Raw genomic sequence first — 27858 nt, 5'->3', positions numbered from 1 at the left:
AAGGATAAACACATAGGTAATGCAATAGAATACAGAGTCCAGAAATAGAGTCACATATACATGGTCAATTGATTTCAACGAAGGTTCAAAGGTGATTCAATGGAGGAAGGGAAGTCTTTTCAAGAAATGGGAGCAAAGAAACATTTGTAATTAAAAATGACTCCTAGAAGTTACTGCAAAGATAACAGTTACCTCTAAGGAGGAAGATTAGAGAATGCAGTTGGAAAGGGGGATGCAGAAGCTTCAAAGATAGTGTTTAATTCTTCAGCTGGGTGACTGGGCACTGAATATTTTTATTCTTTTTTTAAAATATATTTTTATTAATTTCAGAGAGGAAGGGAGAGGAAGAGAGAGAGAGAATCATCAATGATGAGAAAGGATCATTGATCAGCTGCCTTCTGCACGTCCCCCACTGGGGATCGAGCTCACAATTTGGGCACATGCCCTGACTGGGAATCGAACTGTGAGCTCCTGGTTCATAGGTCGATGCTCAACCACTGAACCATGCCAACTGGGCTGTTTTTATTATTCTTTAAGCCCTATTGTATGTTGCATATATTGTTAAATATAAGACTAAATTCATTAAAAAAGACAAAAATTAACTTTGAAAAGATACTAAAGACATTTAGAAAAATGGGAGTACCACTCAAAACCAATCAGTCCAACCCTATTAAATAGTTTTTGTTGAGAGCTATAATATTTGGGATGTAGGTAAATATGGCTTTGTATAACAAAGGGCAGATATATTTCTTTTTTTTTTTTTAATATATCTTATTGATATTTTACAGAGAGGAAGGGAGAGGGATAGATAGCTAGAAACATCGATGAGAGAGAAACATCGATCAGCTGCCTCCTGCACATCCCCCACTGGGGATGTGCCCGCAACCAAGGTATATGCCCTTGACTAGAATTGAACCCGGGACCCTTCAGTTCACAGGCCGACGCTCTATCCGCTGAGCCAAACCGGTTTCAGCCAGATATATTTCTTAAAAATTTTTTTTATTGATTTCAGAGAGGAAGGGAGAGGGAGAGAGAGAGAGATAGAAACATCAATGATGAGAGAGAATCATTAATTGGCTGCCTCCTGCATGTCCCCTAATGGGAGTCAAGCCTGCATCCCGGGCATGTACCCTTAACTGGAATCAAACCCAGGAACCTTCCGTCTGCAGGCTGACGCTCTATCCACTGAGCCAAACCAGCTAGGGCAGATATTTTATTTTTAAGACACTCTCAAATATGAGTTTATTTAGTCTTTACATCCTGAGAGACAGATATAATTATTTCTACTTTTTACATAGGATGAAGCTGAGATTCAGGAAAATAAAATAAGTTACTAAAGGTCAAGAAGTGAACACTCTTATCAGTAATAAAAAATCCATACTCTTTCCACATATTTTTTCCATATCTCTTGGAGTTCTAATTTAGCAGAAACTAATCCCACATCCCAATGGAAGAAAAGGGTTCAGAAAGAGGTCTTTGAAATACGTTTTAAAAAACTAAACTTAGCTCTAGCCAGTGTGGCTCAGTTGGTTGGGCATGGTCCCATATACCTAAAGGTTGCTGGTTTGATTCCTGGAAAGGGCACGTGCCCAGGTTGCTGGCTCAATCCCCGATAAGGGGGCATGTAGGAGGCAGCTGATCAACGTTCCACTCTCACATTGATGATTCTCTTTTTCCTTCTTCCTTCCTTTCTCTCTAAAAATCAATAAAAATATTTACAAAATACACACACACACAAATACAAGCCCAGCCGGTGTGCCTCAGTGGTTGAGCATTGACCTATGAACCACAAGGTCCTAGTTCGATTCCCAGTCAGGGCACATGCCCCGGTTGTGGGCCCAATTCCTAGAGTGGAGTGTGCAGGAGGCAGCCAGTGACCAATGATTCTCATCATTGATGTTTCTATCTCTCCCTCTCCCTCTTCCTTTCTCTCTGCAGGCAATAAAAATATTTTAAAAACACAAAAAAACTAAACATAGTGAGGAAAATATCCTGTTTTGTATACTTGATCATAATTATTTTGGAGACTGACTTAGAAATGAAGAGAATTTTTCCTTTTACATTCAGCCACAAATAGAAAGCCTTCTGCACTCTTAAGGATAAGTGTTCTGAGCTCATTATCCTGAATAAATGAAGGTCAATAAATATCTCCTGCATAAGAATTTGTCATACTTTTTAAAGATTTCAGGTGTTGAATAGTCATCTTTAAAACTAAGTGTCCAGTTTTCGTGCCATGGGCTTGCACTGAGGGATCATGGCAGACAGGTTACTCATTTTATCTCTGCTCCGCTTTTTGGTTTATCTATGAGCTTCTCTGAATGACCTCATTTTTACTTGTTCACCATCTTCCATTTGGGGTGGATCTGAATCACTTTTATTTTCTTGGAAACTGTCACATGTGGCTGATAGAGCCAATAGCGGTGGGTTTTGTCCCTGGGCTCATGATTAGAAACCATGGAAGCAATGCACTGGTTGTTTCTGTCAACGCTGTACCTCTCACTGCAGCCTCCTCTTCCGCCGCCATCTCAAGAGCCACTGGTTGGCTGTGCAGCCCCAGGGCTGGCAGGATGGAGAGGCACGGACCTGCCCACTGCCATCCCAGGTATTGACCCAGGAGCGGGGGTGGAGGTTGGGATTCTGCCTGGTGCCACAGCAGCCAGCATCTTCCTACTTGCCACTCGCCAGGGGCTACAGAGTATGCAGACTGGGATTCACCTGCTGGTGGGTCTGACAAAGGGCAGATACTTTATATTCTGACTTTATTTTTTACTTTTTCTGGTGTTGACATCAAGTTTTAACATGATTTTAAGCCTATGTATTTTAGTACTCTGTACAAGGACAGAGGCAGATAGGGAGATGTGAAGGTTTTCAGTGAGACAGCCAAAACAATTTAATAATCAGATAGTAAGTGATAATGAAAGGAGAACCCTCATTGATTAAGGCCAGGCAGTTTATTTGACTTCTACACTCTTAAGGATTAAGAGGAAATAATTAGAGCTTGGGGAGTGGAGGGAGTAGGATGGTGGGAGTGGAGGGAAGAGCAAGTATTTAAAATTGAATGAAAATAAGTAGTAATAATACATATTGCTGGAGCCTAAAGGAAAAACCCTCACTGGTTATATTTCTGTTAGACTTGTTACAAGAAGTTTTCAAGGGAGAATAAATGTTAGGTTTTTATTTTGCTTTAAGTAATGGATAGCCCTAGCTGGTTTGGCTCAATGGATAGAGCATCTGCCTGTGGACTGAAAGGTCCCAGGTTCGATTCCGGTCAAGAACACATGCCTGGGTTGCAGGTTCGATCCCCAGTAGGGGGTGTGCAGGAGGCAACCGGTCAATGATTATCTCTCATCACTGATGTTTTTCTCTCTCTTTCCCTCACCCTTCCTCTCTGAAATCAATAAAAATATATTTTAAAAAAGAAAAGAAATGGATAATTTCCAGTTTGACTTTGTCTTCTCATTGTCACCTGCTTTGCTAACATTATCACTTGTGGTTGAAATATAGGCTGTTCAGTTTAGCCAAATGGTTGGCTCTTAATTATGCCTGAGATTAGAATTCTTCCTGGCACCAGCAATTTAGGTTTGTCAAAATGTGTTAATAGTGTTAAATCTTACACTTAAAGGATATGCTCTTGCAATACTGCAATATTCAATGCTGATGCTAACCATCAAGAGTTAGTACAGCCCTAGCTGGTTTGGCTCAGTGGATAGAGCGTCATCCTGCAGACTTAAGGGTCCCAGGTTCGATTCCAGTCAAGGGCACATGCCCAGGTTTCAGGCTTGATCCCCAGTGGGGGCGTGCAGGAGGCGGCCGATCAATGAGTCTCTCTCATCATTGATGTTTCTATCTCTCCCTCTCCCTTCCTCTCTGAAATCAATTATATGTTTGTGTGTGTGTGTGTGTGTGTGTGTGTGTGTGTGTACACACACACACACACACACACACACACGAAGAGTTAGTACAGACCTTATGGTTAAAGGCACAGACCCCAACAGACTACCCTCACTTCAGACTCTGGTTGCAAGTTTTGGGGCACCAGAACATCGAAACTTCTGACCAACTGGATATAAATATGGGGGTTCCCACCCTCCTCAGGTTTGATAATTAGTTTGAACAATTCACAGAAATCAGGTGAGCACTGTACTAATGATCACAGTTCAATTATAACGGATATAAATCAGACCAGCCAAATGAAGAGACACATAGGTTGAAGTCTAGGAGGGTTCTAAACACAAGAGCTTCTAATGACCCTCTCCCCTTGGAACAAGAATGCATTACCCTCCTCACACATTTCATCAACCAGGAAGCTCCACTGAGCCTCTGTGTCCTGAGTTTTATTGGGGTTGCATTACCTAGCCATGATTTAACACAATATCCAGCCCTCCTCTCCTTCCCAGACGTGGTTGGGCTGATATTAAGTGGTTTAAGGCCAACCCTTTGATTACATGGTTGGTCCTTCCTGCTTGCCTTGTTTCCATCCTGTATCATTTCTTTAGCATAAGCTATCTAGGGGCCCACAATGAATCACCTTATTAGTACAAAATATAGGAGTCCACCATGAATAACAAAGACATTCCTATCACTGGAGAATCCCAAAGGTTTAGATGCTCTTTCCCTGGAACCAGGTACTAAAACCAGTCAAATTCTGTATTATACAACACTGTAGACCCAGGCAGTGGTCGGCAAACTGCGGCTCGCGAGCCACATGCGGCTCGTGAGCCACGGTTTGCCGCTCTGTTGACTAATGAGTTTGCCGACCACTGACCCAGAGGATTAAACGGTAGTCAAGGTCTTTGCTTTCTGTGTCTGGCATTATCTCTCAACGGCAGTATCTAAATTGTCTTTCCTCTTTTGTCTGTTGTTATTTTCTTAGCCCAAGGAAAACTAAGATTGAAAGCATTGCCTTCCACTCTCACCAAGTCTTTGAAGCTTCTAGCCAGGGAACTACATTTGCCGCTTCTTCCTCCCCTCTGAGCCATTAAGGCATAGTTGGCAAATTGCTGACAGATTTTAGCTGGCAGATGTTTTATTTGCTACACACTTTAAAAATTGTTTTCAATTACATGTATGTATTTTTAAAAAACTGGAGTGTTTCCATTAATGTGAACTTTCTGGCTTGTCTTAAAATCAAAACATCACTGGGCCTGTGTTTCAATATAGCAATATTTGGCTGAAGTAGAATAGTGGCCATTCCCTTTGAAAGGCAATGTAGAAATCTCTCCAGTTTTTTCATTCTTTACCTCCCATCTCCCTATCCCCGTCCCACAACTTGATCTTTAAGGAATCTCTGAGTTAAAAAGAAAACAAAACGAAAAAGGAGGCTGTCTATAATGTATCAGCCTCTGACTAGAGCCCTTTATTTGCCATCTCAGTTAATTCTGGATATAATCAGGTAAGGCAAGTATGTATTGTAACTCACAGTTTGTATTTAAACAAAATGAAACTGGGTAAATAAATGTCCCCAGTGTTTGTAATACATGGAAGAGCAAGAAGTGAAATCCCATTTTTTCTTGGTTATAGTTCTCACCTAGACCTGGACTTCTGGCTCCCAACCCATTCTTAAAGGCAGGTTACTCTTCTTTATATCTGCATACACATTAGCTCAGTGCCTATAAACATAGTAGGTGTTCCACAAATGTTTGTTAATTTCAATTGGATTTATTTGGGCAGAATGAAATATTTGACAACTAGTTGGATGTTAGAGGGGACCATGGAAATGAAAGGTTGGTGACTGGAAGGATGGTAGTAATGCTTGTTGGAGGAAGAGAACAAAGGGTGAAGAGCAAATTTGAGAGAGAAGATGGCTAATATATGTATATTCAATGATTTCTGTGTTCAGGTCTTTACGTGCCTTATCTTATTGCTAAGAAACTATTCTTATTTGCATACAGAGAAGAAAACAAGCTCAGAAAACTTAAATCATTTACCCATTGTCTCACAGCTTGTAAATGATGGAACTAGCATTTCAATCCAGAATTATGTGGCATTAGAATTCATTTTGGGAGACATGTTAGGTTAAAGGTACTAGCAGGATGGCTTTGTGGTGATGTCTAGCATAAAGTTGGTAACATAGAAACTGTGCGCAGGAGGTATGTCAGGGCAGAAATTATTAATCTGAAAGAAATCTGCAGAGAGTTGACTGTCACAGTAATGAGTTGGTTTATGTCAACCCAGGGAGGGAATAAGGAAGATATGAGATTGAAAGCCAGAAAATTGAGGAACATCTGTTTACTAAGTGAGAGGATGAAGTGAAGATTCTTTTTACCTTTGAAGAACGAAAGTAATTTTGTGTGTATTATTAAGACTAATTCTTATGAGACAGGTTCAGTTTCATGTTGTTTAAATACTAGCTAGTGGTACATATTTATTTTGGCTTAATGTGGGGGAAAATATTACTGTAATATAAGTATGCTTTGATTAAGTGAATAATCTGTGCATTGATGTATGTTAATTGGTGCCTAAGCTGTATATTTGGGTTGCATTGTGGTCAGGAAAGAAGTTGGATACACAGCCCTTACAGCAGTATCAGTAGAAGTTGTATGCAACTGACTTCTAGCAGTGGAACAGGTTTGTAGTCCCAACTCTCTTTAAGCCATCACTAAATGGGATAAAGAACTCCCTTCTCAAGTAAATTTTATTTATTAAGCTCCTTTCAAAGAATTAAAAAAGAATACTTGCTTATAAAACTAGTGAAAAAAATATATCTTTAATAAGGTATCTCCCAATTCTACTATTGGTCATACTCTTTTTGTTAAGTATACTTGTTATAGTTAATATTATAAAAGGAACAAGTAGTGAATTTTAAACAGACAAGTGACTTCAGGATTAACTAAATAAACCCCCCCCCCTTTTTATTTTGAGAAGTGCCTGGGAGAGGGTAAAAAACCTCAGTTGAAGATATTTATCTCTCTCAGATGGAGATTTTCTGATACTTTTATTAATGGCAAACTAGAGTTGGCCTGCCAAACAGAGTTGACATTGCCACTCATTCACAGGTAACTTGCTTAGCCTCCTGGACATATCCCTATTATTATTCCTTATTTTTGGACAGGATCTGTTTATGTGTCTGTGTCCTAGTCTAGGAGACTGCAAATTCTGGGAGAACAAAGGTCTAGTCTTATTATTTCAATGTTCCTAGTGGTTAGCTAGCACAGTGTGTGGACATTGTAGGTGCTCAGAAACAAATAATTTCCCCTTCAAACTACATTTCTGGAGCCCTCGTTTAAAAACAAAATTTTCCAGCCCTGCCGGTTTGGCTCAGTGGATAGAGCATTAGCCTGTGGACTCAAGAGTCCTGGGTTCGATTCCGGTCAAGGGCACTTGCCCGGATTTTGGGCTTGATCCCCAGTAGAGGGTGTGCAAGAGGCAGCCAATCAATGATTCTCTCTCATCATTGATGTTTCTCTCTCTCTCCCTCTCCCTTCCTCTCTTTTTAAATATATTTAAAAATATATTTAAAAATAAAAAATATAAAATAAAATAAAAATAAATCTTTCCAAAGCAAAATTCTATCTGCTTATGCCTTTGTCAGATATTAACAGAAAAATACGGAATGAACTGGAAGTCACTGAGAATTGATACATAAGGCTTTATGCAGCATTTAAATAAGTAGGGAATGGTAGAATGTGAAGCATTGAAAAATAATACCTGTCTGAATATAGTTTTTCCAAAAGGTATGAAGTAAGCACCCTAAGCAATTCTACTTCCTGGAAAATATAAATGGTTGTGCACCTCAGATTTCTTCTTGCAGAAATGACTGGCATTTTGTATTATCTGCTCTTGTATCTATCTGTCATATAAAGAATATGCTTCCATAGAATGTCCTCAAAGAATGCCAGGATGAAGATGAAACTAGCAGTGTCTGCTTTGCTCACTATTCTGTCCCTAGTGCCTAATGGAGTTGGTTGTAAATAAGTATGCTTTGATTAAGTGAATAATCTGTGCATTGATGTATGTTAATTGGTGCCTAAGCTGTATATTTGGGTTGCATTGTGGTCAGGAAAGAAGTTGGATACACAGCCCTTACAGCAGTATCAGTAGAAGTTGTATGCAACTGACTTCTAGCAGTGGAACAGGTTTGTAGTCCCAACTCTCTTTAAGCCATCACTAAATGGGATAAAGAACTACCTTCTGAAGTAAATTTTATTTATTAAGCTCCATTCAAAGAATTAAAAAAGAATACTTGCTTATAAAACTAGTGAAAAAAATATATCTTTAATAAGATATCTCACAATTCTACTATTGGTTATACTCTTTCATATTTTCTTCCTTGCAAACATAATCATAATTACACGGTTTTAAGGAGTGGTTGGATGTTTTTACCAAAACTGGACTATATGATACATATTACTCTGACAACTTGCTTTACCACTAAATAGATTATGGGCAATTCTCCAGGTCAGTGGATATAAGCATTTTTAAAGAGCTGCATAACATTCCACATCCTAGTTAACTGTTCTATTTATTGTGCATTCAAGATGTTTCCACTTTGTTTTTAATTGCTGTTTCTACCACTCCAACCCAGCAATTTTCAACTGGTGTGCCGCAAGAATTTTTAAAACATCCAGTACCTGACTATTTAATCAGGAGCTATGACCTCTTTTTCCTTAGACCATTGGTTCTCAACCTTTCTAATGCCGCGACCCTTTAATACAGTTCCTCATGTTGTGTTGACCCCCAACCATAAAATTATTTTCGTTGCTACTTCATAACTGTAATTTTGCTGCTGTTATGAATCGTAATGCAAATATCTGTGTTTTCCCATGGTCTTAGGCGACCCTGCTAGCGGTTGAGAACTGCTGCTGTAGAGACTAAGACCATCGGAAAACACAGATATTTACATTACGATTCATAACGGTAGCAAAATTACAGTTATGAAGTAGCAACGAAAATAATTTTATGGTTGGGATCACCACAACATGAGGAACTGTATTAGAGGGTCGCGGCTTTAGAAAGGTTGAGAACCACTGCCTTAGATTGTCAAATAAGAAAATGACAGCCGAAACCGGTTTGGCTCAGTGGATAGAGCATTGGCCTGTGGACTGAAGGGTCCCGGGTTCGATTCCGGTCAAGGGCACGTACCTTGGTTGCGGGCATATCCCCAGTAGGGGGTGTGCAGGAGGCAGCTGATCGATGTTTCTCTCTCATCGATGTTTCTAGCCCTCTATCCCTCTCCCTTCCTCTCTGTAAAATATCAATAAAAATATATTTAAAAAAAAATAAGAAAATGACAACAGCCAACACAACAAAAGCTGTCTGGTGTGAATGAATCAGAATTATACCTATTTTTTTTTTTTTGTCAGATTGGCAAAAAGTGTAATATCTTTTTTGGTGTGTCACAGAATTTTAGTAATTAGTTTATGTATGCCACGGGAGGAAAAAGGTTCAAAATCGCCGTTCCAAACAATCTATCAAAAATGTATGTCCTAAACTGGTGCCTTTGTTTCTATAAGAGAGTTCTAAAAGTAGAGTTTCTATTGCAAGGGGTATGTGTATTCTTTTCCTAAGCTGGGTTTTTAAAACTGATAACCCATTGTTGCTCTACCCTGTATTTCCTTGTCCATTAGTGAGGCTGGGGCTGTTGTTAATGTGTCCATTAGCCATCTCTCTAGATTTTCTCTTATACATCCTGTGCCTATTTCTTCTATTGGATAGCTTATGATTTCTTTATCAGCTTATAGAAGCTTTTTGTATTATAGGGGTTTAAAATCTATTATGTATTGCAGCTCATTGCTCTGTTTAACTTTGTTAATGATGATTTTTTTTCCATAAAGGTTTAAAATTTCTACATATTCAGATATGTCAGTCTTTTTCTTAAACTTTTAGGTTTTCGGCTTTTTGTTAGATCTCCTTTTAAAATATTCTCCTATTTTAGAATTTTCTTTTTAACTTTTGCACTAACAAAATTTGTAACTCAATTGGGATCTGTTTTTATATAGTATGAAGTCAGGGGTCTAATTTCCCTCTTATAAAAGTGTCATTTTAAATATTATACACTTACCATTGGACCTCCAAATTAACATTGTATCCAGTAATTTAATACAATTTATCATTGGGTGGAAGATTAAGAATTGGATTTAGGACCCATCCCAAATGATCAAATTCTGAAAGTTTGCTCCATAAATTTTTGATTTGTGATACTAAATTTTTTGTTTCTCTTTGATGCTGAAGAACAGAACAAAAGACTTCTTTATTCAGTTCTGAATACACATATATTTTGTCATTACCTGAACCAGGTTCAACTAAATGTTCTCATATTGCATTGTTTGTGGCCCTTTAATCTAGAGCAGGGTCTAGATTAGGGTATAGAGCTTTGTGGATGGTACCCAGGTTCTTAAGGTATCCAACATTTTCTCTGTAAAGACCTGGATAGTAAAGATTTTAGGCTTTGTGAACTATATGGTCTCCATCACAGCTATTCAACTCTGCCAGTGTAGTGTGAAAACAGCCATAGACAACATGAAAAATAATGAGCCTGTTTTCCAATAAAACTTTTATGAAAACAGCCCTAGCTGGTTTGGCTCAGTGGATAGAACATCAGCCTGCGGACTAAAGGGTCCCGGGTTCGATTCCAGTCAAGGGCACATGCCCAGGTTGCAGGCTTGATCCCCAGTAGGGGGCGAGCAGGAGGCAGCCGAACAGTGATTCTCATCATTGATGTTTCTATCTCTCCCTCTCCCTTCCTCTCTGAAATCAATAAAAATATTAAAAAAAAAAACTTTAATGAAAAACAAACCCAGGAGCAAGCTACATTTGGCCTCCCATGGCTGAAGTATGCCAATTTCTGATCTAGAGCAGTATTACCATCTTCTCTTTTGTGTTCCTTTCTTTGAAGAGCCTAAGCCAGTGTTTATATTTTCTTTCTTTTTTTTAAAATTTATTGTTGAAAGTATTACAGATGTCCCCTTTTTTCCTCCCATTGACCCCATCCATAAGCCAGTGTTCTTATAGAATATCTCACTTTCGGGATATCTTACTATTATTGTTTCATTGTTCATTTAACTTGTTATTTTTGTTCCTGTGTTTTCTGTAAAATCAAAGTTAAGTCTAGAGATTTTATTAGATTCAGAATAAACATTTTTGATGAATTCATAGTGAAGTTTTAAACAAAAGTTTTATTCAAAAGGAGAAAGGAGAGACAGTCTTTTGGATATAGAGCTTTGTGGATGACACCCAGGCTTTTAAGGGATCCAGCATCTGAGAAGGTATGGCCAGAACAGAGGGAGTGACAGAAAATATTACCAGGTATTGGAGACAAAGGGGCTTTTAGTTTTTATGAAGCCATTCTTGAGTATTGACCATTCATTGATGGACATACTGCACTCAGAGTATTCAGTCTAATGGGATACTGAAATTCTGGCTTTTACATTTTTTTAAATAATTGTTTTTAATCTTCATTGTTCAGATTATTACAGATGTCCCTCTTTTTTCCCCCCATAGCTCCCCTCCACCCAGTTCCCACCCCACCCCAGGCCCTTGCCACCCCACTGCCCTCATCCATAGGTACTGCATACATGCATATAAGATCTTTGTCCAGCCCTGACCGGTTTGGCTCAGTGGATAGAGCGTCGGCCTGCGGACTCAAGGGTCCCATGTTCGATTCCGGTCAAGGGCATGTACCTTGGTTTCGGGCACATCCCCAGTGGGGGGTGTGCGGGAGGCGGCTGATCGATGTTTCTCTCTCATCTATGTTTCTAACTTTCTCTCCCTCTCCCTTCCTCTCTATAAAAAAATCAATAAAATATATATATTTTTAAAAAAGGTCTTTGTCCATTCTCTTCCCGCATCCCCCCATAGCCCCTTCCCCCTGAGAATTGTCAGTCTGCTCCATTTCCATGCCCCTGATTCTATGGCTTTTAAACTTTTAAGTTAAATATCTATTTTTGTAAATCAATTAAACCTTTAAATGGTTTCTGGCTTGGTTTTGTTTGATGTTGTTTTTCTTTATATAGGATCAGCTCTAAACACAACTTCCATTGTTAGGAGGGCACATGGCTTATTCGGTAACTTCCTAATTCATTATTAAGATAGTCAGGCTCTTTCCCATCTTGCAAGATGGCAGTGAAAAAGCTGAGAAGCCTGACACTAAGGAGAAGAAAGCTGAAGCCAAAAGGCTGATGCGACCTGGAGAGTATTATGCTAAGTGAAAAAAGCCAATCAGTGAAAGAAAAGTACTAAATGTGGAATCTAATGAACAAAACAAACTAACAAAGTAGAAACAGACTTACGGATACAGAGAACAGACTGACAGCTGTCAGAGAGGCAGAGGTTGGGGGCTGGTGAGAAGGGTAAAGGGATTAAGCAAAGGAAAAAAAAAAAAGAAAGAAAAACTCATGGACACAGACAACAATATGGTGATTGCCAGAAGGAAGGTGGGGCGGGGGAAGGTAGAAGAGGGTAAAGGGAGGATAAATGGTGATGGAAGGAGATTTGACTTGGGGTGGTAAACGCACAATACACTATACAGATGATGTATTGTAGAATTGTATACCTGAAACCTGTATAATTTTATTAATGTCACCCCAATAAATTTAAATTTTTAAAAAGGAAGGCTGATGCTGGTGGCAAGATTAAGAAAGATAACCTCAAGAGCAACATGCCTAAGGAGGGGAAGTACCACTACAGCCGAAACCCTGTTCTGGTCAGAGGAATTGGCAGATATTCCTGATTGGCTATGTACAAGAGGAAGTATTCAGCAGCTAAATCCAGTACTGAAAGGAGAAGGTTCTTGTTACTGTCATAAAACCAGAATGGTGGTACCCAAATGGTAAAATTTTGCAAAATGTCTAGATATTATCTAACGGAAGCTGTTGAGCCATGGCAAGAAATCCTTTAGTCAGCATGTGAGAAAACTGTGGGCTAGCATTACTTCTTTGACCCTTCTGATCATCTTCACTGGGCACACAGAGGCAAGAGGGTGATTTTCCTGAAGCAGCTGAGCAGTGCTTGCTACTTGTGACTGGGCCTCTGTCTCTCAATCAAGTTCCTCTGTGTAAAACACACCAGAAATTTATCATCGCCACCTTCACCAAAATTGATATCAATGGTGTGAAAATCCTCAAACATCTCACTGATGCTTGCTTCAAGAACAAGCCATTTCCTGCCTAGGTAGCTCAGTTGGTTAGAGTGTCACCCTGATACACCAAGATTGTGGGTTTGATCTCTGGTCAGGGCACATACAAGAATCAACCAGTGGCCCAGCTGGTGTTGCTCAGTGGTTGAGCGTTGACCAGGAACTAAGAGGTCGCTGGTTCAATTCCTGGTCAAGGCACATGCCCAGGTTGCGGACTTGATCCCCAGGCATATACGTATAGGAGGCAGCCGATTGATGATTTCCTCTCACGTCGATGTTTCTTTCTTTTTTTTTTTTTTTGGAAGGCCACTGACTTTATTGATTTAAAAAACTTTATATGGACAGTGACTGTTTTGCCAAAAAAGAAGCCAAATGTCATTAAACAGACCAGGGGTGAGGGTAGGGGCCAGAAATCCACTCAGAAAAGCTGATTATTGACCTGAAACTGGCAGGGGAAAGAGAAGGGAGATGCATGCAAGAGTGAGAATTCCAAAAAAGTTGAAATGGTGAGGCGAGAGAACTCCCCCAAAGACCTGGAGGACGTTGGTGGTGAGCAGACAGCAATCGTTTCCTTTGTAGAGGACAAGGGAGTAGCCCCCACTCAGCTGCAAACTCTGGAGACTCAAGGCTGGTGTTAGGGATTGGGGGCTCCTCAGAGAGCATCACAAGAAGGCGTCACACCACTCTCGAAGGCACCCAAAGCGGTCCCGGGACTGCTTGGCATTGGCGCCACATGTGTCCTTTAGCCATTCCCGGAAGAGGTCTTCATCTTTCTTTAGCACCAGAAACTGGCCAAGGACCACGTAAGCCTTGTCAAAACCCCTTTCCTCCAGCTTCTTGCCCAGGACTTCACTAATCCCCGCCAGGCTCCCCACTGTCTTTTCCCCCATGGGCTCTGCCACAAGTCTCGGTGCTTTTGGGAGGTTGTCATCTTGATCAGGATTAATCGGCAGTTCCAGCTCCCATAACGGCTCCTCCCGCCTCCGGCTGCTTCCGCCCCGATGTTTCTTTCTCTCTATCCCTCTCCCTTTAAAAAATTCTATACTAATAAAAGGGTAATATGCTAATTAGACCGGACGTCTTCTGGATTTCCTTCTGGACAAAGCCGCAGGACAAAGCTGCAGCCGTTGGGAGGACTGAGGGCTGGTGGCACAGGAGGGGTGGTGACCGCGGGCCTGGTCTGGTCCCACCCACGCTGCGGCCCCTACTTCTGCAGAGGCGGCACTGGGAGAGGTGGTGGCGCAGAGGTTCCGGAGCCTCTGCAGAGGCTGGACGGGGTGCGACCATGGTGCCTCAACCTCCCCAGCCCCTCCCCCAGCCAGCCTGGCCCCAGGTTGCGCCCCCCCCCCATAAGTGGGTGGGGGGCAGGGCCAGCGCTAAGCGAGGGCCGAGGGCCAGCTGCAGAGGCTGGTTTTGGCAGCAGCAGCAAGGTGATGGGGGCGGTGCCTTCTCCTGATCCTCCCAGTCGCCTCCCACAGAGGGAGGCCAGAGGACATCCCCTGAGGGCTCCCACACTGTGAGAGGGGCCAGGCCGGGCTGAGGGACCCTCCCCCCCCCCCCCGCAGGGCACGAATTTTTGTGCATTGGGCCTATAGGTACAAATAAAAAAATATTTTAAAAAAAGAACTGACCAACAAATGCATAAATAAATGGAACAACAAATCAATGTTTCACTCTCTTCCTCTTCCTCTCTCTTTCTAAAGTCAATAAATAAAAATTAAAAAGAAGAAGCTGTGCATGTACAAGCCCAGATACCAGGAGGGTGAGATCTCCAACACAGAAAGTAAAATACAATATTACAGTGCAGTACAAGCTTGATCAGAAAGCTGCGGACTTGAACATTCTGCCAAAAATCAAAGCTGTTCCTCAGTTCCAGGGTTACCTCTGCTCTGTGTTGCTCTTACAAATGGGGTTTATTCTTATAAACTGGTGCTCTAAATTTCTTACAGAACCTAATTAAATACCTGGCCTGTTAAAATTTTTTTTAAATATTCAGTTTTATGACATCTCAAAACGGCTTATTTGATCTTTTTTGTAGTTAGGTGAACATATACCACCATTAGTTGTTTTCTAAATGGTTTTCTATTCTTTAGATGGTAACCATTATTTTTATACACATTTTATCTTATTCGTATTCTTTTAAATGGTCTATATAGGCTCTACAGTTGTAACTGGCCTACATCTAGATCAGACAAGCCAAGATTTATATCTAAAGTATTTTATTTTAAATGTTGTAGTTTCTTCCAAGCACAAACTTTAGGTAAACCTGAGGTAGGAAAAATTACATTAGAATAATTCCATTTATCATTGATAATTAAGGCCTTTTGTCTGTATGGTTCAGAGAGCTACAAGAACATTATCTCATAATTCTCAAATGACTCTGAAGTGAGCAGGCAAGTATGATTATCCTAATATAAAAATGTAGTTTGTGGTCTTTAAAAGGTTAGAGAGCTGCGTCACATAAATTAAAAGCAAAAGTAGAGATGAATTTTAAAAACTGGTTTTTAATCTTTCTAGATCACTGTAAGTCCATAATTGCTCTTTTTAGAACTATAAGGATTATTATAATGTAGTTAGAAATTTTTTCTAGTTCAAAGATAAAAACATGAAATGGTAATTTCAGTCTGTTCTGATCATTGCATTTTATGCTGAACTAAAAATTTCAGATGGGTGCTTAATAATTAATGATAATGGTCCCTCTTATAAAAAAATATTTACGAGTTTACAGAGAACAGTGTACACTATTTTTATTATTTATCACCTCAATAACCTTAGTGTGAATAACGTTTTGTTATTAAAGGTTCACCAGGCCCTAGCTGGTTTGGCTCAGTGGAGAGAGTGTTGGCCCACGTCTGAAGGGTCCCGGGTTCCATTCCGGTCAAGGGCACATACGTTGATCCCCGGTCCTGGTCAGGGAATGCGGAAGGCAAACAATCGATGTGTCTCTCTCACATCAGTCTCTCTCTCTCTCTCTCTCTCTCTCTCTCTCCCTCCCTCCCTACCACTCTCTCTAAAAATCAATGGAAAAATATCCTTGGATGATGATTAACAAAAAAAAAAAAAAAAAGGGGTTCACCAGGACTACACAGTATATCTAGCATTCAAAGATAATTTAGGTTCAGATTATTAATTTTGTTAACTTTTGAATAGAGACATTACTATACATGAATGTGTGCTTTTCTTACTTCAAACATATTTCTTTCTTTCATTTCCTGTTTCAGTTAACCTAGGCTGGAAATAACAGTGATCGTCATTACTTTTCTCTCCCTTACCTCTAATCCATTTGGTTGCCTATACCTGTATGTCTACAGTATTTTATGTGCCCATTCATTCATTCATTCATTCATTTCCATGGCCATTGCCCTAAATCAGGTCCTCTTCTCCTGGACTCTAAACTTTGCCTTTCTAGTTTTTCACACTGCTTCCTGAAATACACACTTGACCATTGATCTCCTCTCAAATGACTTCCATTACCTAAAGTCCTAAGGCCTTATTATAAAATATCACCTTGACTGTATTTCATCCTAACTCTCCTTCCATTAGACTAGACTTTTAAACTTTATATAATCTCTGTACTGCTTTTGTACTTTCGCTGTTCTCTCTACTCTGAAATAGCCCTTCCTCTATTTCTTCCTGTAAAAATTTTTGAACAGATACCATTTCCTTCACGAATCTCTTTAATTCCTCCCATCAGACTTAATATCTCCCTTGTGTATACATTCACAATACCAGAATTAAACTGTTTCAATTCTTCTTTGACATTTTCTTTTGAATTGTGTTTTATTGTGTATATACATCTGTTCTGTACTACCATGAGCTTGTTGTGGGTTGAGACTGTATATAGAGCACAGTCATATCTTAATAACTTATCATTAACTTTTACTTGCTTTCAACTTTTACTTGAATTCTATAATTCATTGAACAGATCAATTGAGCAATTTTAAGAATTGATTCATCTTCATACTACCCCTAAATAATGACTAGAAAGAATAATTTTGTTTCATAGATGGTAACAGCTCAGGAAAAAGTTGCTATGTTTATGTTTTCTGAGCTCAACAATGTAGGTAGAAATGGAATATTTATTGTCCACAATAAACCATTCTGAAGTAATACAAATCTTAAAGTTGTATATATTCTACCTGTATTCTTTTTTTATGAAGTTATTGTGGGACATTAATACAGGCTTACAGGATTCAAAACAATCCCTTAGTTTGTTCCATTCTATGTCCTTCCTACCAGCCGCTCATTCATCATTTAGAAGTACCTGCTATGTTCCAGGTACAATTTTAGGTGCTAGAGATACAACTATAAACAAACATAGTCTATCTTCTAGGTTCAGGAAACAGTCATATAAAGAAGGCAAATATATACAACATAGTAGTAGAATGAGAGTTGTACAAAATGCGAAGAAAACACACAAAAAAAATCTTTCTATATGATTGTTAGAATCTGGGCTAAATTACTTGCTTTGCGTTTAAATTTCTATTTAAATTCGTGTCTGTCATCTTCCTTGCCTATGGTAATTTGGTTTAGGGGTTTGTATTTTGGGTTTTAGATTACACAGTGATTTATAAATATTAAACTTAAATAGCATTCAATTAAACTTAAATACAATTTTTTGGAGTAAATGTGTTATTCATGCTAAATCATATATAAGTTCTTAGAAAAATCATATTAACATCAAATACTTTAAATTTTAATACATTTTCAGCATTAGGGGATTATATTTAAAAGACAATGAAAAACTTTAGAAAATGAACACACTTGTGTGAAACTAAGTCTTTGTATATGGTGGTTTGCTTGAATTAAGGTGTGCACATGTGCACATATACACTATTTTTAGTCGAATGAACAATTTGTTTCCGTTGGGTACCAATTAATCTTACATATTTGCTTATCTTTTTAAAAAAAGAGAGGAAGGGAGAGGGAGAAAAATAAATGATGAGAAAAGTCATTGATTGGCTGCCTCCTCCATGCCCCTACTAGGGATGGAGCCTGCAACCCAGGCATGTGCCTTGACCAGGAATCTAACTGTGACTTCCTAATTCATAGGTCAATGCTCAACCACTGAGCCACACTGGCTGGGCTGTTTGCTTATCTTAAATAGCCATCATGTCTACTTGGCTTTAAAAGTTCTCTGTGCTCTACCTAGGATAGCTTATTTTCTTCTCTTTCTGAGCTATAGCAAGAGGACTTACAGATGGCCTATAGGCACATGAAAAGATGCTCAACATCACTAATTGTCAGAGAAATACAAATTAAAACCACAACGAGATATCATTTTACACCTGTCAGAATAGCTATCATCAATAAATTAACAAATAGCAAGTGTTGGAGAGAATGTAGAGAACAGGGAACCCTCATGCATTGTTGGTGGGATTGTAAATTAATGTGGCCACTATGGAAAAAAGTGTGGAGATTCCTTAAAAAATTAAAAATAGAACTATCATATGACCTAGCAATTCCACTTCTGGGTATTTATCTGCAAAAATCCAAAGACAATAATTTGAAAAGATATATGCACCCCTATATTCATTGCAGCATTATGTACAATAGCCAAGATATGGAAGCAACTCAAGTATCCATCAATAGATGAATGGATAAAGAAGATATTGTATATGTACACACACACATACACACACACACAATGGAATATTACTCAGCCATTAAAAAATAAATCCTATCATTTGCAACAGCATGGATACTCATAGAAGGGTATTATGCTAAATGAAATAAGTCAGAGAAAGACAGATACCATATGATTTTATTTATATGTGGAATCTAAAAAACAAATGAACAAACAAAACAGAAACAAACTCATAGATACAGAAAACAAATTGATAGTTGCCAGATAGAAGGGGAGGTTGTGGGGAGAAGTATGAATTGCCAATTACAAAAATAGTCACAAGGATGTAAAGTACTACAGCATAGGGAATATAGTCAATAATCTACACTAATAAAAGAGAAGCATGCAAATTAACCGTCACTCTGCTACGCCCACCAGCCAATCAGGAGGGAATATGCAAATTAGAAGGACAAATATGGCGGCCACCCAGCTGCTCCAGGCGACGAATGGCTGGGCGGGGCAGGACTCCTGCTATGAGAGGGAGGGTGGGGGCGAAGGGATCTACAGGAGCAGCACTCTGGCCACAGAGAAGTCGAAGACTGCAGACTCCACAGTCTGCAGCGAAGACGAAGATGGCAGACTCCAACCAGAGTCTGCAGCAAAGATTGCAGTGAAGACGAAGAAGGCAGACTCTGGCCAGAGCGAAGGCCTGGGTCCCAGATGCCAGAGGAAAACCAGTGCTGGAAGCCAAGGGAAGGGAAGGAAGACCTATTGCATGAATTTCTTCATGCAATGGGCCTCTAGTATTGTAATAACTATGTGTGGTTTCAGATGGGTACTAGACTTATCAGAGTGATCACTTCATAAGGTACATAAATATCTAGTCACTATGTTGTACACCTGAAACTAATATAATATTGTATGTCAACTGTAAATAAAAAATAAAATGTTTCAAAAGTCTGTCATTGTCTGCCCTGTCCTGCCAATCAACCTAAGAGAAGCTATTTTCCCTACTGGTCCCAGCTAATTAGATCAGAGGTAATCCTGAACAAGGGTAGCCCATCAAAAGGCTAAACAAGTATTTGTGATATGGTTTGGTGTGACAGTCTTAGCTAAGACAGAGATAATAATTTTTGGGTAAGAGACTCTTCTTTGGACTTTCAACTTTTTAATGTAGGGAAGCTGCCAAATGATGATGAGCACTGTAGCTGAGAGGTTACATGGAACTTGTGGTAGGCTAATAATTATTGGCTATCTGTTTAGTGCAGAAGTTTTCTGGAAAGAAGAGAATAGAACCAGTAAGTAGAAGTAGAGGCACCATGTGTGGGATGTAAACATGCATGAGATAGTTGGTGCATATGTAAGAGAAAGATACATGCCTGAAAGAGTAACACAGTTCCTGACGGTTTCCTAGGCCCTGAGAGGTCCACAAGTACAGACTTACCATGCTCATTTCAACTCTGTGCATTTGCTTAAATTGGTCTCCCTACTTTTGATCTTTCTCCCCTCTTCAAACCATTCTGAATATTACCACCAAGTTAGTGTTTCTAAAAATAGGCTCTGATCATGTCATTTATCTAGCCAAAAATCTTTAATGATTCCCTCATTGCCTTCATAATAAAGTCTAAGTTCCTTAGAACTGTGTGCTTGGCTTTTTCCAACACTGCTTCTGGGGTATTTTCTCTAAAAGAACAAAGTCCATCTAATTTGGTATTTTAATATCACAGGTTATGAGGAAAGTCACAAGCTCTATTCTCTTGGTTATCTGTTTCCAGGACTTTTACTGAGAATATCAACTGGACTGGAATCATTTGTTGAAGAATAAAACAGAAATGGTTCTGTGGCTTGTCTCTACCTGGTGAATGTGGATAGTGGTGTATTCTGGGGCTTGTGCCCTTGATGGAAGACTTTTATGAGGCCAGCCTTCCACTATCCTGCTTCTTGCTAGCTGACAGGCAGTTGGATGAGAGCTCTGTCTGATGATGAACCTGACAATGTGCCAAACTGTCCAGTAACCTTTTCTGGGTTTTAAATTCTAAATGTCTTTATTGATCAGAAAGAAATAGCCCTTTGGAGATAATTTAATTTTTGCTTTGAAAGCCTTGACCATCAGCGCCAACAAAGTTGACTTACAGTTTGGTTGGTTAAACTGGCATTCATTTGGGAATTTTTTAGAACTTCAAGTTTCATGAGTCCACATTCAGCCTTATCCTCTTTTTGGGGGGCGGGTGGGGGGGAGTGCGCAGAAGGGAAGAAAAGCAACATATAACTTTCAGCAGAATATGAAATATAATGATCTCCCTATTCATAATGGCTCTCGATGATCTGTAGACTATCTTTTAAAGGTTATTATGAAAACATTAACTCTTTACTCTAGAATTCAGTGTTTTTCACACTTTTCCCTCATCTGTGTCCCATTCCTTCTCTAAATTCTTTTTTTTCAGCCAAACTGATCCAGTCATTCTTTTCTATTCTACCTCAATGTCTTTGCACATGTATGCCTAACCTGAAATGTCCTCTCTCTTATGTCTAGCTTGCAAGGCCCCCCTTAATATTTACTTCCTCAAATCAGAATAATGATAAATTATATATCAGCATCAATAAATACTTTTAAAATAAATGACTCACCTTTTCACTGACAGAAGAAATCTGCACTGTGAATTTATAGTTGTCCTGGGTGACTGTGGGCATTTTGTAAATAAAATAAAACTTCACAAGTATCATAGAAATATGTGGTTCCTGAAATAGCAAAGATCTATCAACCAGTGCCCACTTTTCTATAAATAATAGGTTAGAGCTGAGACATGATGATTCCTTTGGATGATTCTTATACTCACCACTGTAGTCCCACCACTCCTCACTCTCTTACTATATGCCCCAGACTGCTTTGGCTCTCTAGTTGGCCCCCCTGCTCCATGGGCAATTGAATTTAAGGTGATGGCTATAGAGATACCAAAGGAAAATGAAAGGATAGTCTTTGAAGGAGAAAAGAGATTATTACATTGTGGTCCTTGATAATCTGTCTCTTAACAGTTAAGAGAAGGAGCTTAATATTTACTTCCTACCTCCTAATTGATAGTAATCAGCAAGAATAACTCATAAGGACATTTAATCATGGGGTAGGATACCAAGAAATGAAATACCTTTCAGAAAATAATTTTCTGATCTTGGCTCAGTGGGGAGTAATCACTAAGAAGGTCTATGTGATTCCTTACATCACTTTTTAGGATCCATTTTCTCAACAGAATGGAAGCAAAGGCTTCAAAACAGCTAATATACAAGAGAAGGAATTCATTTGGATCTTAAATACAGTTATTTCTCTATCTTCCTACATTTTGATTAGGCAATATGGTTGGTCTTTTTCCAATGTTTTAATTTTTTCAAGTTGTCTTATTGCCTCATTTAAGGTTTTCCTAAAAAACCCTACAAAGTGGGATGGAACAGATGAAGAAAGTCAGGCTCACCTGGCTGGTGTAGCTCAGTGGTTGTTTTGACCATAAACCAAGAGGTCATTGGTTCAGTTCCTGGTCAGGGCACATGCCTGGGTTGCAGGCTAGATCCCCAGCAGGGAGTGTGCAGGAGGTAGCTGATTGATGTTTGCTATCAGTGTTGCTATCCCACTATTCCTTTCCCTTTCTCTCTCTCTCTAAAAATCAATAAATGCATATTAAGAAAAAGAAAAGAAAAAAGAAAGGCTCTAGGAGTTTAAGTGAATTACCCAAGTTCACGTGAATATTAAATGAAAGCATTGGGAGTAGATCTAGGTCTTCAGATTTCTAGTCTGGGCTCTGTAACTTTATACTGTTTACGTCTTCATCACCTTCCTATGAATGATCTCATCTTGCTTTTGTATGTGTTACCAAAGGACAGAAGCAATGATGCTAAGTCCATATCAAAGAGACAACAATGTGAGAATTGAATTTTGGAACTGGGTCAGCCTCTATCTATAATTTATTCAGTCTTCTTTACCTCCTTGAGTAAACTACCTGGGAGGTGGTAGTAGTTTTCTCCTTATATAATGTCAAAAGTTTTGGTTTACATGTCTACATAGGTAAAAAATATTGATCTACTGAAATTGCCTAAATTAAATTGTTTTAATTTATTGTCTCTCCCCTCCACCCCCCATTAGAATGTGAGCTCCTCAAGGGCAGATACTCTATCTTATTTACAGCTTAATCCTCAGTATCTAGAACTATACTGTCTGGTATAAGACATTCAGTAAGTATTTGGTGCCTAATTCACTGACTTAGTGTTTTATGATCCTCACTTTGAGAACATGCTGCCACAAATCAAATGTTGATTGCTTTTCTAATATCCACTTTCTCTTTTAGATCTGACAGGGATGGTCAGTCCTGTAAAGGAGTGTGTAGACATTGACCCAGAGCTTCTTGGAGTGGAGACAATTATGTTTGTGTGATAAAAATCTAAGACAGATGTCAAATAAGTTTATCTTTGTATACCTTATCTCTCAATGCTTCTTATATTGTAATCCTTTGTAGCCATCAATACTTTCAAGTCCCAGGCCCTGGTTGGGTAGCTCAGTTGGAGCATCATCCCGACATGCCAAGGTTTTGGGTTCGATCCTGGGTCAGGGCACATACAAGAATTAACCAATGAATGCGTAAATAAGTGGAACAATAAATCAATGTTTTTCTCTCTCTCAAAATCAGTAATACTTTCAAGTGCCTTTAGTTCTTTATAGTGCCTTTAGTTCTTAATAATACTTTAGAAGTGCCATGTTTCAAGGTCTGTCTATACCATGAAGTGGGAAAGGTCATGAAGCATTGCTCTATGAGATTCTAGTTAGAGTCTTGAGATTCTGGACTTCAGTGAGAACTCTTCTGTATGCTAAGAGTTTCAAGATAATGGTAGGTGAGGGAATTACATAGACATGTTTGAACCAGTGCATCAGCAAATCTATTTTCAAGAACAGAAAGTACAAAAATTTAGATGCTAAAAGGTTAATAAAGGCTTACTGCCTAGTCCTGAGACTGCCATTTTCTTCATGGTTGAACCTGGCCTTTTCTGATTCCTAATAATTTGAATCCATCTTGTTGCATAAAAACCTCTATTAAGAAGGGGAAAGAGGGCAAATAGCATGCCTGATCCTTGCAAGGAGAAAAAGACTATTGAAAAAGCACGAAGCTCTCAAGATGTAATACTATAAAAACATTCAGGAATTGATTTACTGTTTGGGGCTTGTCATAGCTTGAAACAGTTGGCGATATTCCCCAATATGAGAACTTTTTTGTTTCTCGTGGACAATGTCAGGCCGCAGGAGTCTTTCACATGACTATTTACTTGTCACTTTTAAGAGCCAAGTGCCTGTTTTGAAGAAAACAGAACTGGTAGTTAAGAGTTTAGTAAAACTCATAAAGTGTCAGAGGATAGGATGTGTGTAGTAGTAGAAAGAGAGGCTAACATTTATTGAGTCTATTTCACACTAGACATGATTCTAGGGGCTTGCCACATGTGCTATCTTACTTAGTCTTCATATCAGTCCTATTAGATAGGTATTATTTTTCTATTTTCTAGATTTGGAAACCAAGACTTATTAAACAACTTTCCAAAGGTCACACAGCTAATAATAATAGAGCCAGATCTATATCCAAATTGTCTAACTCAGAAACCAATGAATTTTTATCCTCATAATACTGCTTTGGGTTCCATGGGTAATAATGGATTGGGCTCACTTTCTGATCTTCCTATAAAGGGAGAAACTGAGTATAAAATGTTTTAAGTATATTGAACTTTGAAACATAATACTGAGATTTTGTGAGTGTTGTAGTGGAGTGAGCAGAGAAGTGTTTTTCTTTTCAAATTAAAGATGTTTACAAAAGTATATGTAATGGACCTCTCTTATCCTCAGTGTTGCTTTCTGTAATTTCAGTTACTTGAGGTCAACTTCAGTCTTAAAATATTAAATTTCCCCAACCATCCACATCATCTGCTTTTGATATTCACCCACTGACAACATCATGACATATCGCCAGAAAGTCAGTAGTAGCCTAACGCTAGATCACAATGCCTTTGTCATTCACCTCATTTCATCTCATCACATAGGTATTTTATTATCTCATATCATCAAAGGAACAATAAGTGTGGGTACAGTATAGTAAGATATTTTGAATGAGAGAGAGACCACATTCATATAACTTGCATTAAAATAAAGGGGTTCAGAACAGACCTCCCCAAGATGTGCTACTTTGGCCTGTGGATCATTTTGAGCTGAAGGCAATGGAGGCTTTGCAGGCCCAAAAGAAACTTTTACCTCTCTGTAAAATATTTAAATTGGGAGCCTTGCCCATAATAAGAGTTATTACCAGAAATAACTTTTTAAAAAATATGTTTTTATTGATTTTAGAGAGAGAGGAAGGGAGAGGGATAGAAATACAGAAACATCGATGATAGAGAAACATTGATTGGCTGCCTCCTGCACACCCCATACTGAGGATCAAGCCCACAACCTGGGTATGTGCCCTGACCAAGAATTGAATCAGGATCCTCTTGGTTCATGGGTCGATGCTCAACCACTGAGCCACACCAGTTGGGCAGGGCAAACTTCTATTTACTGAACATCTGATCTTCAGATCATTCTCTGAATGACCTTCCTATCCTGTGAAGCCCTCAGGTGCCTTACCTCATCCTCAGCTCAGAATGCCATACATACCTCATTTTCTCTTTGTGTCTCTGAATCTATCCTGTATGTGGTCTTTAACTCTTATGTATGGGATTTCCATATTTACATATGAATTAAATTTGGTTATTCTCTCTTGCAAATCTAATCTGTCTCATGTAGATTTAATTATGAGAGTAGCTGAAAAACCTAGGAGGATAGAGAAAAGTTTCTTCCTTCCACAACAGTATCTTGTGTACTTGTTCTATTTTATTATTAATTATTGTTGTTAATCTCTTAACTGTGACTAATTTATAAATTAAACTTTACCATAGGTTTATGTGTATAAAAAAAACATATATAGGTTTGGTACTATATGTGGTTTCAGGCATCCCCTGGGTGCGTTCTTGAATGTATCTCCCAGGAATAAGGAGGATTACTGTATGACTTTCTGGAAATTTCCAATAGAGCTATTATGTCCTAAGGAACAGAGGCGAATAGTGATGTTCAGGATACTACATTTTCATTTTCACCTATTTAGATTTAACCTCCACTTGTTGAGTCCCATTTCTAAAACAGTTCATTTCAACCTATGTATTTCTTGGAGGAAGATTCAGACTTAGGGCCTCTACCCTATAAATGACAGAATTAATGGATGTTCAGTCTTAATGTTCACGTTATAGTATTTTTACTCTTTTTTTTTTATTGTTTTTTTTAAAAATATATTTTATTGATTTTTTACAGAGAGGAAGGGAGAGGGATAGAGAGCAAGAAACATCGATGAGAGAGAAACATCGATCAGCTGCCTCCTGCAACACCCCCCACTGGGGTTGTGCCTGCAACCAAAGCACATGCCCTTGACCGGAATCGAACCCGGGACCCCTCAGTCCGCAGGCCGACGCTCTAGCCACTGAGCCAAACCGGCTTCGGCGATAGTATTTTTACTCTTCATTGAGGAAGATGAAATAAATGTTACCAGTGGGGTGTCCTCTGCATCCCCACCTGTTACTGGTGGAAGTGGGCTTCTTGGGATGCCCCAGAAATAAAAATTTCCTGAGGCCCCCATGGGAGAATGAGGTATTGTGGAAAGCTTTATTGATGAGGTGACATTAAGGAAGTTCCCTTCCAAGATCCCATCTTCCTCTGTCCCATCATAGAAAAAGTCCCATTTTGTCTTCAGCAGAGCTAAGATTAAAGCCACTGCCCAGAGTTTCTGCTCCATATTAAGGTCCAGTCCAGTCCAGCATCGGGCTAGGTAGCTGCAGCCCATTGCATTTGGTTTCTAGGGCCACAAGACTATGGAGGTGCACAGGGAGTGTGGGTCACAGAGCAAGCGAGGAACAGTTGAGAGAGAGAGAGAGAGAGAGAGAGAGAGAGAGAGAGAGAGAGAGAGAGAGAATTAGTTGTCTCTGGGGATTTTTAACTAGGAACTTAACCAGTGAATTTTTCAGGATTTCATGTGCTTGCAGTGGCTGCACCCCCTCTAGCCAATTATCTTTTTCCCAGATTAGACTGACAGGCAAGCACCTTCCCTATGTCACCCTGGCTTCACTGTGCATGTGTCCATTTTCCCCTTAATTGGACCCCTACCCCCAGTGATCTGCAGGGACTGGACCGATGGTTCCCTAGGGAGTGTGAAATGGCAGCTTCCTGGTGAAGTTGCCTAGATGACCATGCTTACAACATCTGGGCTCTCCTTTGCTCCTTTCTTATTATTAATATTAGCTGGCTAGTTATGACAGTAACAAAGACTCTGCATTAGAATTTTCTTTTCTCTTTTCAGACTGTGGATGTAAACCTTAATTGCAGCACAGTTATGAGAACACTAGAGGCCCAGTGCATGAATTCGTGCACAGGTGGGGTCCCTCCGTGTGGCCTGTGGGGATTGGGCTGAAACCAGCAGTCCAACGCCGCCTGCCACTCCTGCCTGCTGCTCCCGCTCATCCTGGCCCTGCTGTGCCTGCCGCAGGCTTGTGCCCAGTCCTGATCAGGATAGGCTCGCGCCGCCATAGCTGCACTGGCCAGCTGTGAGCCCTGCATCTGGTGCCGGTCCAGAGGGTAATGGCGGAGGGGAGGGCAGGACCCGATTTGCCCTCCAGGTGGGTGCTGGGACTCCCTTGCTGGCCCAGGAATCAGGATCCCTCCAGCTGATGTTTGCACTGGTTGTTGGGAGCCACCTGGTGGCCACTTTTATATCATTTCTTTCTTGTGGAGCGTCTAGGACAGGGGTCCTCAAACTTTTTAAACAGGGGGCCAGTTCACTGTCCCTCAGACAGTTGGAGGGCCGGACTATAGTTTAAAAAAACAACTATGAACAAATTCCTATGCGCACTGCGGGCCCGGGACGAGTCAGCTGCTAAGCAGGACAGGCAGTGGCACCCGGCGGGCTGGATAAATGTCCTCGGCGGGCCGCATGTGGCCTGCGGGCCGTAGTTTGAGGACGTCTGGTCTAGGGACAGGAAGTGACTGTGGTGCCTGAGGCTGACTTCCAGGAGGCCGGCAGCACTGTTGGGATTGTGCCGGCAGCACCTGTCTGTCAGTGCCTGGCCTGTTCTCCAGAGATTGGACCTGCAGGACTACTGAGGGAGTGAATGGCTGCCACCG

The 27858-nt window shown here is 39.8% G+C and overlaps 1 protein-coding gene and 2 pseudogenes across 6 annotated transcripts in view; 2 read left to right on the top strand and 1 right to left on the bottom strand.

Annotated features, from left to right (window-relative positions):
- Positions 1-27858, top strand: part of COMMD1 (copper metabolism domain containing 1) — a 194538-nt gene that overhangs the window by 66203 nt on the left and 100477 nt on the right. The window contains exon 3 of one of the 4 annotated variants that reach the window (XM_080686027.1): positions 5521-5565. The exons of the other annotated variants lie outside the window; for them this stretch is intronic. Coding sequence (XP_080542153.1) covers positions 5521-5565 — 45 coding nt within the window. The remainder of the gene's footprint in view (positions 1-5520; positions 5566-27858) is intronic. 4 annotated transcript variants of the gene reach the window in all.
- LOC308255862 (large ribosomal subunit protein eL6-like) lies at positions 11207-15010 on the top strand (annotated as a pseudogene). The gene is made up of 3 exons: positions 11207-11244; positions 12547-13089; positions 14798-15010. The product of its transcript is annotated as a large ribosomal subunit protein eL6-like (transcript).
- Positions 13735-14003, bottom strand: LOC308257109 (barrier-to-autointegration factor-like; annotated as a pseudogene). The gene has a single exon. The product of its transcript is annotated as a barrier-to-autointegration factor-like (transcript).

Source organism: Plecotus auritus (assembly GCF_963455305.1).
Source record: "Plecotus auritus genome assembly, chromosome: 8".
Taxonomy (NCBI): domain Eukaryota; kingdom Metazoa; phylum Chordata; class Mammalia; order Chiroptera; family Vespertilionidae; genus Plecotus; species Plecotus auritus.
The sequence above is the reverse complement of the archived record's forward strand: the minus strand, read 5'-3'. Positions and strand labels throughout refer to the sequence as shown.